Source organism: Penaeus chinensis, unplaced genomic scaffold (assembly GCF_019202785.1).
Source record: "Penaeus chinensis breed Huanghai No. 1 unplaced genomic scaffold, ASM1920278v2 CTG_4712, whole genome shotgun sequence".
Classification (NCBI taxonomy): domain Eukaryota; kingdom Metazoa; phylum Arthropoda; class Malacostraca; order Decapoda; family Penaeidae; genus Penaeus; species Penaeus chinensis.
The window spans coordinates 1-12,500 of NW_025918270.1; the positions used below are offsets into that span (position 1 = coordinate 1).

General features: G+C 36.4%; 2 protein-coding genes across 3 annotated transcripts in view; one reads left to right on the top strand and one right to left on the bottom strand.

The window, feature by feature from the left end:
- Positions 1 to 121: 121 nt before the first annotated feature.
- On the top strand, positions 122 to 515 carry LOC125024781 (zinc finger protein 570-like; the record flags this gene model as incomplete). Its single annotated transcript, XM_047612543.1, has 1 exon — positions 122 to 515. A coding segment is annotated over one exon (394 nt), but the record flags the coding sequence as incomplete, so codon positions are not given.
- Positions 516 to 10,709: 10,194 nt separating this feature from the next.
- The window catches only part of LOC125024782 (gastrula zinc finger protein XlCGF57.1-like), a 23,230-nt gene continuing 21,439 nt past the window's right edge, over positions 10,710 to 12,500 (bottom strand). For both annotated transcript variants that reach the window (XM_047612544.1, XM_047612545.1), the window contains exon 3: positions 10,710 to 12,500. This exon is cut by the window's right edge and continues 472 nt beyond it. In XM_047612544.1, the coding sequence (XP_047468500.1) occupies positions 11,381 to 12,500 (1,120 nt within the window). In that variant the 3' untranslated portion in view covers positions 10,710 to 11,380.

Here is a 12,500-nt window from a genome sequence, read left to right on the forward strand (position 1 = left end):
ATAGTTGTGAGATTTGTAACAAGGACTTTTCAGAGAGATCTAGCTAGTGATCCATATGAGAGTACATACAAGGGAAAAGCCATACAGCTGTGAGATTTGTAACAAAGAACTTTTCACACAGAGCTAATTTAGTGAGTCACATGAAGTTACATACACAAGAGAAGCCATACAACTGCGAGATTTGTAACAAGGCTTTTTCGCAGAGAAATCGTCTAGGGAGTCACATGAGAGTCCACACAAAAGAGAAGCCGCACAGCTGTGACATTTGCGACAAAGCCTTTTCACACAAAAGTAGTCTAGAGATCCATAGGAGAATACATAGAAAGGAGAAGCCCTACAGCTGTGAGATCTGCAGCAAGGCCTTCTATGCGAAAAGTCATGTAGTAAGGCACATGAGAGTACATACAAAAGAGAAGCCATACAGCTGTGAGATCTGCAGTAAAGCCTTCTCTCAGAAAAGTAAACTAGGAAGGCATATGAGAATGCATAGAAAGGAGAAGCCAGATTTGCAATAATGCATTTTCATGGAAACAGGTTATGGTGAAGCACATATCCTTAACACATGATATTCTTAATATGTAGTTCTTATTAACCATAAACTTTTATGCATTATGACTTGTGTTTAAGTCTCCATAGAACATTTGTTTAGGTAAACTCGTGTCACTGATCAAAAGCAGTTGAAAAAACAGTTCCTCCTGATCACAGCATTTAAGGAAGCTGCTCCTCTGCCTCCTTGATAAGGTGACTGGAAATGTTTTGGCTATTTTAAAAAGAGTGTTTTTAGCTTCGACCTATTTGTTGTTATATTGCAAGTGGAAACAAAATGTGTCTTTGTGTATGTCTATTTTTATTAATGTTAATTTTATACAACAGTTTATCTATATAGTTAACTATTTATTGTCTTTTTATATCTCTCTTCATAAGTCTTTCTTTATCACTATCAACATATGCAAATATAACCTCATTGTATATATATACATATGTGTGTGTATAAGTGTGTATTTCTGGTGAAGATTTAATTGAAATGTGCTGTTAAGATATCCCGGCTCATGCATCCCTCGTTTTATATCAATAACAATGAAAAGTATTCATTTGAATCTTCACTTGCATTCCTTTGCTGAGTATTCATTTGAATCTTCACTTGCATTCCTTTGCTGACAGTTTTTAGGGTCTGTGGGACTTAGGCTATGAGTCATGGAACAGATGACAGTCCATACACACACACACACACACACACACATGTATATGTAATATATATTTATATATATGTATGCATCTATATCAATGCGGTATTACATTATTCCATCTTTCATATATGTATGTATTTACAAATATCTATCTGTATATATGTGTATTCCTGTAAGTATATATGTATGTAATACATATATGTGTATGTATATATGTATAAATTCATACATATATAATTACTTTTATATACACACACACACATAAATATATAGATTGATGATTATATATATACACCCTCATATATATATATGAAGGTATATGTATGTAAATATGTATACATGTGTATGTTTATATGTATGCAATAGCATAAATGCTAACACTGAAATGACACGACAATATATTAATATTATTTAACAAGAAAAGTAAGATGTAACTTTAATTTGTGATAAGTGAACTAAAAATAAAAGTTCTTGATTTGCATATTCCTTGTTTCCATGCTCACCTGTAGAATATCAATTATTATTATTTATTTTTATCATTAATGTCTCCAAAAGTAGGTAGGCACAGTTTCCTTTCGCAGTCCTGTCTACAAAAAGGACTGATCAGACTGTGAAAATGACTTGCTCGCATGCCTCATCGACTGGCAATCCAGTGCTAGCTTATTTCTCCCAGAGGCCAATGTAATTCCTATGCCAACACTGCCAAGATTATCTTCCATAGACATGACCTCTCCCTTGACGTTTATATTGTTGGAGTGTCCTGCCCAATCTGACCATATTGGTCTTTTCCCTGTCAGTGTCAGAAATGTTGGCATTTTGTCCGCTCAGCCTAACACTTGCTCCACAGCCTGGTGCCTTCTATGTGCCCAACCTGGTCATAACCCTTCAATGTATGCCAATTGTGGTGGCTCACATGATGTATTTTATAGGAGCTGCCCTGCCTACAAGCTCGAATCTGAGGTAGCGGTTCTCAGATTCAAACTAGGCCTCACTCTGCACGAGGCCAGGCAAGAAGCATGCCGACGAGGTCTTTCCCTTTCTATTCCAAAACTGTCCTTTGCTCTATTCCCCTCCTTCTTCACAAGGAGACTCAGTATTTCCCCCAGTGTCTCTTCCCTCTCCCCCAAACCATCCTATCTCTACTCCCTCTCTCTCCCTCAGTCAAATTCCTTTTCCAGTCTAAATCAAGATACTCCAATCTGAACCACTTCCTGGTGTTTACCTCTCCTCCTCCTCACTCTACCTGTCGCACCAGACAATCTATATATATACATATCAACATATAAACATGTGTACATACAGGCATATATGTATACATATATACACATATAGGTATGCATATATATTTATATATATACATATATATATACATATATGGGCATATCATTGAGGAACTAATGCCGGCGGGCCACATAGCTGCATCCACCCTTCAATTCCACCTACGAGGGTCCCTCATGGCGAGCCGCCAGGCAGGGGCCCGGCCCATCTCTAGCTCCTCACGACAAATTTGATCGATCTGCCCAAGCCATGCCTTCCTAGGCCTTCCCACAAGCCACCTCCACCCAGGGTTGTCTCTGACAGAGACAAGCTGGTGGGCAGGAACATCACGTGGGAATGAGCCAGGTGGCTGTATAGCCTGAGATTGTGCAAGTAACAGTTAGTGGGATTGCCTCATTGACAAAAGCATCGAGAGCCGCCACTAGGGTTTCCAGAGAGTCGGGAAGAATAGCAACATCATCAGCAAAGTCAAGGTCTGTAACCTTGATATTGCCCAGAGTTGCTCCACAGTGACTTTGGACAGTAGTTCTGCCCAGTATCCAGTCCATGCAAGTGTTGAAAAGTGTTGGTGCAAGAACACAGCCTTGCCTCACCCCTGAACTAACAGGGAAGAAGCTCGACAGGCCCCCACCACACTTTACAGCACTTTCAGTGCCTGTATACAGGTTTGCTATTAGTCCAACAATCCTTGTTGGAATTCCTCTTAGCCTCAGGATCTCCCAGAGAGATTCGTGATGCACCATATCAAATGCAAGCATAAGGATATGAGCGAGAACCTTGCCTGGTATAATGAGCAGTGTAATGCCTCAGTGATTCCTGCAGTCCCAACGATCCCTTTTCCCCTTCCAGAGAGGGATAACCACACCCCTTAGTAGTTCAAGAGGAATGGTAACAGTCTGCCAGATGGGAGACAGGACAGCATGCAAACCCCTTGCCATAGGTTCTCCACCAGCCTTTAACAGTTCAGCTAGGATGCCACAAACACCTGCTGCTTTACCACTCTTCAGCTTGGAGATCACCTCCCTGACTTCAGTCAGCGAGGATGGATCCTCTTGATGGGTGGGTCTAGCAGAGGAATCTCAACATAACCTGCTCAAAATACTCAGCCCAACGCACACGCACCCCAACGGGATCTGAGATTATCGGGCAACTTGCTGAGTGGACTGCAGTCATCTGTGAGGAGGGCTTGGAGTTCAGCTTTCTCAGGGAACCATGCAGGTCGTGATCCCCTGAGAGTCAAGCCACGTGACAAACATCTGTGGCTTCCAGTGTCTCCTGCGAGATGAAATCCTGTCTTCCTCTTGGGCATTTACCAATCGATTCTTGGGATGCATTGAGCGTTTCATGAAGGTGTCCCACAGAACAGGGTTTGTCAAGCCCCCAAGTGCTATGGAATGACCAGAAATAGCTTCAGTAAACCCCCGGGCACCCTCCCCCTCCCTCAATCTGACCATATAAAATCCTCTGGGGTGTTCATTGGAACAACTGGAGGTTCTGAAGTGGACCTGGATAGTAGCCACAACTAATCTATGATCAGTTCCACAGAACTTGGCGCTCCGAGACACCCAGCAGTTCTAGAGGACAGCTACACCGTGAGACTGGCATGGGACCTGTTACTTGCATAATCCAGGATTACCAACTCAGGCTATATAGGCGCCAACCTTGTTTCCCTGTGGATGACCCTGCCCATCAGGTTGGCTCTCTGCAAGACAATCCTGGGTGGAGGAGGTCCGTGGGACGACCAAGGAGGTCACGGCTTGGTCAGCTCGACGAGACCTGCCGCGAGGAGTTTGAGATGGGCCGAGGACCTCCCTGGAGACTCACCATGAGGGACCCTCGTGGCTGGAAGTATATCATCATCAAGCCCACTTGATGATAATATTATATATATATAAATATGTATATACCCATATATAAATATATGTGTATATATACAGATTATATATACACACAGATTACTTTAGTGTACATAAAGATCATGGTCTATAGATATACCTTTGCCAAGAGAAAAACTCGGGTACATGACTCTTTATCAAGGAAGATTAATGTCTTTCCCTTAAGATTATTGGAAAAGAATGAATGTCTATTTTGAACACTTTTTTCCAGAGTTAGGATTGTCATGTTTGATATTTAAATTAAGTGTTTTTTTGGCATTAGAAAAAAAAAAAAAATGATGCATCAATTATAAATGAAAAATTCAAGGCAGATTGCAAATACAGTTGAAAGCTTGGTGATGATCCATTGCAAAGAAACAAACAAAAAAAAAAACAAGTAAAATCAATGAAAAAATACAACTTTAACAACTTATGAGAGGAATGTGAATATACAATATGAAAATTACCAATAATTAACTTAATCTTTCTAGAATAACTTTAATGGACCAAATTTTTCCTTTTCTTACTAATAAAAAAAAAACAAAAAAAACAACAACAACAGAACTCTACTATATTTTCACTAAAATTTAAGCAATAAAACAAAAAAAAAAAAAAAAATTTGAGCTTATCTTGAAGAAACAAACCATAAAATTGGAAAAAACGCTCTATGCCTTGTGAAAAAATACAGAGATCAAGTAAATCTGATCAAAACTAACATAGTTACAATTCAAAGTAAAAGTAAAAAAAAAAAAAAAAAAAAAAAAAAAAAAAAAAAAAATCCCTTTGGAGAAAAATACAGGACCTCTATGGGATTCCTCATGCTCCTTTTAATTTATTCTAATTTACTTTAATTTATTTTGAAGAATATATATTTCCCCCAGATAACAACATGCCCTCCAACGTACCATGAAATAAATATCAACGGACTGTAATTCTATATCTCTCTCTCTCTGTTTTCCAGTGTGTCTCAAGTGAACATCAATCACAGTATATTTATCAGTTTGGTTTACTTCTGTACGTCTTTTGTTTCTTACATAATCTTCAAGTATTATAAATCATGGGCATTCTATGTAAAAAAACAAAACATTCTATGTAAGAAACAATACTGTTTTTCAGTGTGTCTCAAGTGAGGTTCAAACACATTCACACCTGAATATCACTACATTATATTTATCAGTTTGGTGATAAATAAATTTCATTAAACTACATTATATCTATTAGTTTGGTGATAAATAAATTTCATTATAACTATATTATATTTATCAGTTTGGTGATAAATAAATTTAATTAAACTACATTATATCTATCAGTTTGGTGATCAATAAATTTCATTTCTTTTGTTTCTTACATAATCTTCATGTATTATAAATCGTGGGCATTCTATTGCCTACTTTATATCACTTTCTTCTATAAAATTTTTTTTTTTCTGCAACTGACATATCTGTGAAATGATTTGTTTGGGAAATGATATGTTTGGAAAATGATACTTTTGGGAAATGACACGTCTAGGAAATGACACGTCTAGGAAATGACACATTTGGGAAATGACACGTTCGGGATATGAGACGTCTAGGAAATGATACATTTGAGAAATGACACGTTCGGGATATGAGACGTCTAGGAAATGACACATTTGAGAAATGACACGTTCGGGATATGAGACGTCTAGGAAATGACACATTTGTGAAATGACACGCCTTGTTGACACATCTGTCATCATGAGATTAGTAATGCTGTTCAACCTCCCAATCCCTCTGCCCGTTGTTGTTGCTGTGAAGAGCTTAGGAGGCAGAGACTGAGGCCCAAGGTAAGGGGATCGCACCTGCCTTGGGCCTCAGTCCTCGCCCCCAACTAATTCTGTGTGGCTTTCCTTCTCCTCCCTTTCCTTTCCTTCTCTTTATCATTCCCCTTCTTCTGTCCACTTTCCGAGGTGCTAGAGCCATGCTGAGAGGAGGAGAGGCTGGCTCTGTGTCAGTCATGGGTGCGGTATTCCCTTGGTTAATGGCCCAGCCCTTATCTCGTGGGGCACCGAGGGGTAGACCCTTTCCTCTCCCCATCCCCTGTGAATGGAAAATGGAACAATTCTTAATAACTCTTCTCCTTCCCTATTCCTTCTCTTCCTCCCTTCTGTACACTCACGATAATTGAAAGTATATTAACATAGGGAAAAGATGTCTTATTCATCTATCTCAATGTTTGTGCACTCACTCATGTTCTAAAGCATAAAAGTTTCTATTAAATTTACTTACCTACAAAAACATCTAAAAATATACATACATATATACACATAAACATAAATATATATATGTGTGTGTGTGTGTGTGTGTGTGTTCTTGTGTTTGACCACACGTGTAAATTCATCAATACATCACATACCACCCTGGAAAGTATAATTCACTGCTCTATTACATCCTTTAAGGAAATCCCATAATCATCGCCAACTCTGTAACGTCGGGCCTTCTTGTAGCCTTCCGCATCAGGGTACAAATCTCGCAGCTGAATGGCTTCTCATTTGTATGCACTCTGATGTGTGTTACAAGATGACCTCTCTTGGTAAAAGCCTTGTTGCAAATCTTGCAGCTGTATGACTCCCCCTTTAGTCTTCTTGTTAGGTGCTGCTTCATTTAATTAAGATCTTGTATGAGAGTTTGTAGTCTACGTACTTGCTGGTAGGGAATGCAGGAGGGTAATTTATATGTATTGTTAATAGTACCCTAATACAGTGTGCAACGAAATGGAAACTTTATAAAAGATTCATATACATAGCAAATAAATATATATATATATATATGTGTGTGTGTGTGTAAATATAAATACATTTACCTATCTACCACTTTATTTAGAGATATATATATATACAAATATATATACACACACAAACACATACACATGTATATATATATATATATATATATATACACACATGCACATATATACTCTTATGAAATACATATATATGTATACATATATTATGTGTGTTTCTGTGTGTGTGCATATATATATATGCATATATCCCCTTGGAAAACTAAAAAAAAACATCGAGCTGAATCACCGGCCGCATGCCACATTTTGAGTGGTTTGTTTTGACATCTATAGATGTGACCTGTCGGTAAGGGGATTAAATATATATATATATACACATGCACACACATCCCTTTGTATGTATATACAAAGGGACTCACCTACGAACAGACAGCTGCTTCCTTGGCCCCACAAACCAGGACAAGGCTCTCAACAAATGCTTTCAGACCACAGCCAATAGGAGTGGAAACAATTTTAACAATAAAACACTTACATGAAACAAATGCAGTAGGTGTGGATAACATTGCTTTTCGATTCATCAAAGAAAGCTTTCTATCTAACTGTCATTATGAACACATCTATAGTCACCGGTACCTACCCATCACTGTGGGAACATGGCATCAAAACACCCAATTTCAAATCAGGAGATGCAGAACAACTGAACAATTATCGTCCTATCACTCTACTCCCTGTGATATCTAAAGTGCTAGAAAAAATTGTTGCAAATCAACTATCAACATTCTTAGAATCCAATCACCTTATTTCCGAAACGCAACATGGGTTTAGAAGTAAATTATCCACTGAAACAGCTTTACTAAAAATCTCAAACAAAAATAATGATAACATAGACAAGAATCAAATAAATCTACTCACATTATGTGATCTGTCAAAAGCATTTCATAGTGTCAGTCATAAAATCCTGCTTGACAAAATTAAAAATCATGGAATAGACAACTATTGGTTCAGAAGTTATCTACCTACAAGAACGCAGTCAGTCAAAATTCATAACAATATGTCAACTAAAAAAACAGTCTCTTTCGGTGTCCCACAAGGCTCCATAATAGGCCCGATCCTCTTCACTATATTCATAAACGATCTATCAAACATTTCAAACAACTGTCTCCTTGTTCAATATGCTGATGACTCTCAGTTTCTTCACCCTTCCCCTGTAAGCAACTTATATGAATTGATAAAAAATACACAACAGACTGTTACAGAAGCAAAGATGTATTTTGACAACAACGGCCTCAAACTAAATCCCGATAAAACCCAATGCATCTTTGTAGGCAGTCGGCAAAACATAGCCAAAATCCCCATTAACACAATCATAGAATTTGAAGGCCATCATATCAAACCAAGCATTACTGTGAAAAATCTAGGAGTACACATAGACAGATACATGACTTTCAAAACACACATAGACAACATTCACAAAAAAGTGATGGGCACACTGATATACCTAAATCACATAAAAAACAAAATCCCCGCTGAGACCAGAATTATTGTTGTACAAACACCTGCACTAAGCATTATAAACTACTGCTCCAACATATGGGGCTCAACCAACAAAATTCAAAGAGAAAAAGAGTGGCAATAGGCAACATAAATAAACGTGACCCCACTTGTCAATTTGATACATGTATACTCATTCACAAATTCATTAAGGGCGATTATCCTCATTGGTTAATGCCTCTGCAAACAATTGGTAACAAAACAGGCTTCCAAACCAGGCAGATTAACTCTCTGCACGTCAAAAGATCATACACGGAAACAGGGTCAAGGCAAATGCAAATCCGAGGACCCAAGATCTGGAACAATCTACCGAAAAACATTAGAAACATCTCCAACCTGGTTACTTTCAAAAAATAAATTAAAGGAGTATCTCTTCAATTGTCAATGTCATAAGGCATTTACATACAAAAGCCAAACCATGTAACTCAATTTCGAATGATGTGACCATCATATTCTATTTTAATTTATTTTATATCTCCCCCACCAATGTATTTACTATTGTTTCTATTTATTCTGTATTACTGTACGATGCCATAATCTATGTAAAAGAAGAACCATTGTAATTAATGGAATAAAGTATTTTGACTTTGACTTTGATGTATGTAAATGCATTTGTTTAATACATAAATATTTATATATATATTTATAAATATATATTACACAGTATACATATAAATATACATATATGAGAATTGATATTATATATACAGATATAAATATATATAGACATATAAATGTATATGAATATATAGACATTATATGTACATACACACACACACACACACATATATATATATATATATATATATATATATACATATATACATGTATTTCTATGTGTAAATACATATGTATCCATATATAGATATTTATTTATATAAACATATATACATATATTTATATTACACAGTATATACATTATACATGTTTATTTGTATACACATGTATATTTATATACATAGGTATATATATATATACATAAATGAGTAATAATGACAATAGTAGAATTATCCTAATAAGGATAATTAAATCAATAATAAAAATAATAATACTGGTAAAATATCAATAATAAATACATTTGCAAGAGTAATATTAACAATCAACTGTTCTAATAATGAAATTAAAGTAATCATAAAAATAACAGTGCCAAAAATAATGTAATTTTAACAATAACTAAACAATGATGATTTCATAATTTATGACAATATGTTACTTATAATAAAAATCAAAGTAATGATTTTGACAGAGGTATTAATGATCATAAGAAAAAGGAAAATAAAAATAACGATAATAAATATAATATCTTTTAGTTCACCTTTTGCAAATTTAATCTATATCTAATATTAACAAAGTTTGGTCAATTAATAGTCCTCTCATTCCAGATTTTGCATTTAATCTATTGTATATACATATATATACATACACATTTACATACATACATAAATACATATATTTATATATTTATCTACCTATATATATATATATGTATGTGTGAGTTTTTCCATGATTCAAATGACTACATTTCATTATTATTAATGTAAAAAGAGGTATGGATGAGCTGTGGCATCTTACAAACACATTTTAATTAAATCTTCCCCAGAAATACACACATACACACACACATATATATATATACAAATGTATATATTTAATATATATATACGCATTTATATATATATATATATATATATATATATATATATATATATATATGTATGAGGACATATTTGAATATAAAGATAGGGATAGAGCAAATAAGCTAATGAATACAGATATAAAAAGATAATATACAGTTTTCAAGATAAACTGACTGTTGCAATAATGAAAATAAATATCTAACACATATTTTGTTTCCTTTTGCAACTGTCATAACAAAATCTTGGTTGAAGCTTAAATAGCCTTTTCAAATTGGCTAATAACTTCCATATTAAGAGGCAGAGGAGTAGCTTCCAAACATTGCAAACAACTGTCTCCTTGTCCAATATGCTAATGACTCTCAGTTTCTTCACGCTGCCCCTGTAAGCAATTTATATGAATGGATAAAAAATACACAACAGACTCTTACAGAAGCAAAGATGTATTTTGACAACAACGGCCTCAATCTAAATTCCGATAAAACCCAATGCATCTTTATAGGCAGTCAGCAAAACATAGCAGTAGCTGTTTTCCGACTGCCTTTGATCAGTGACACGAGTTTACCAACAGAAAATATTCTATGGAGACTTAAATGCAAGTCATAATGCATAAAAGTTCATGGTTATTAACGAACTACACATTAAGAATATTCTATGTAATAAATATAAAGAGATTCTCCTAAATTTTGAACAATTCTGCCCTATTCATGTCAAGAAAAGCATTCCCTCTAACTATTAGATGGCTTGTGACCTTCATGTCCTAATTAATATATATACAAAATGTTATTCTAAATCTTACGATTGCTTACGTTATCTTTTGTATGTACTCTCACGTGTGGCCTCAGGTAAAGATACTGTGAGGTTTAATTTCATACAAGGCTTCTCTTTTGTATGCACTCTCATGTGCTTCGTCATTGTTTCCATAAAAATGCATTATTGCGAATCAAATATCTATATGGCTTTTCCTTTGTATGTACTCTCCTGTGGATCACTGGACTAGTTCTATGACAAAGCCTTGTAGAAAATGTCACAGTTTTATGGCTTAATTTTTGTATGCCTTACTTACAAGATTTTTTTTCTTCTTGTAAATCTATCAGCTGTGTGGCTCCTCCTTTGTATGCACTCTCCTGTGGATTACTAGGCTAATTCTATGCGCGAAGGCCTTGTCGCAAATCTCACAGCTGTACGGCTTTTCCTTTGTATGTACTCTCATGTGAGTTACTAGATTATTTTTCTGTGAAAAAGGCCTATCACAAATCTCACACCTGTATGGCTCCTCTTTTGTATGCACCCTCACATGACTCACCAGACTGTTTTTGTGCGCAAAGGCTTTGCCGCAAATCTCACAGCTGTACGGCTTCTCCTTAGTGTGTACTCTCATGTGACTCACTAGATTATTTTTCTGTGAAAAAGCCTTGTCACAAATCTCACAGATGAAGGGCTTTTCCTTTGTATGTAATCTCAGATGACTCCTAAGACCCGTTCTATGTGAAAAGCTCTTGTTGCAAATCTCACAGCTGAATGGCTTCTCCTTTGTATGCACTCTCATGTGACTCACTAAACTGGTTTTATGCGAAAAGTTCTTGTTGCAAATCTCACAGCTGTGCGACTTTTCCCTTCTGTGAGCTTGCATGTGCGTCACGAGATGACCTCGTTTGAGAAAGGCATTATTGCAAATCACGCAGCTGAATGGCTTCTCCTCTGTATGTACTCTGATGTGCTTCACTAGATTCTGTTTCCATGAGAAGGAACTGCTGCAAATCTCACATCTGTAGGGCTTCTCCTTTCTATGTGCTCCAATATGCGCCGCAAGCTGACCTCTCTCGGAAAAGGTCGTGTTGCAAATCTTGCAGGTATACGACTTCCTCTTTGTATGAACCCTCATGTGCCTCGCCAGACCATATTTCCGCGCGAAGGCCTTGTTGCAGACCTCGCAGTTGTGTGGCTTCTCCTCTGTATGCATTATCATGTGGTCTAAAAAACTTGACTTATACGAGAAAGCCTTGTTGCAGATCTCGCAGCGGAATGGCTTCTCGTTTGTATGCACTCTGATGTGCGTTGCAAGATGACCTCTCTCGGTAAAAGCCTTGTTGCAGATCTCGCAGCTGTATGACTCGCCCTTCATGTGCATTCTCTTGTGCTTCGTCAGGTTATGTTTCCGTGAGAAGGCCTTGTTGCAAAGTTCACAGCAATAGGGCTTCTCATTAGTATGC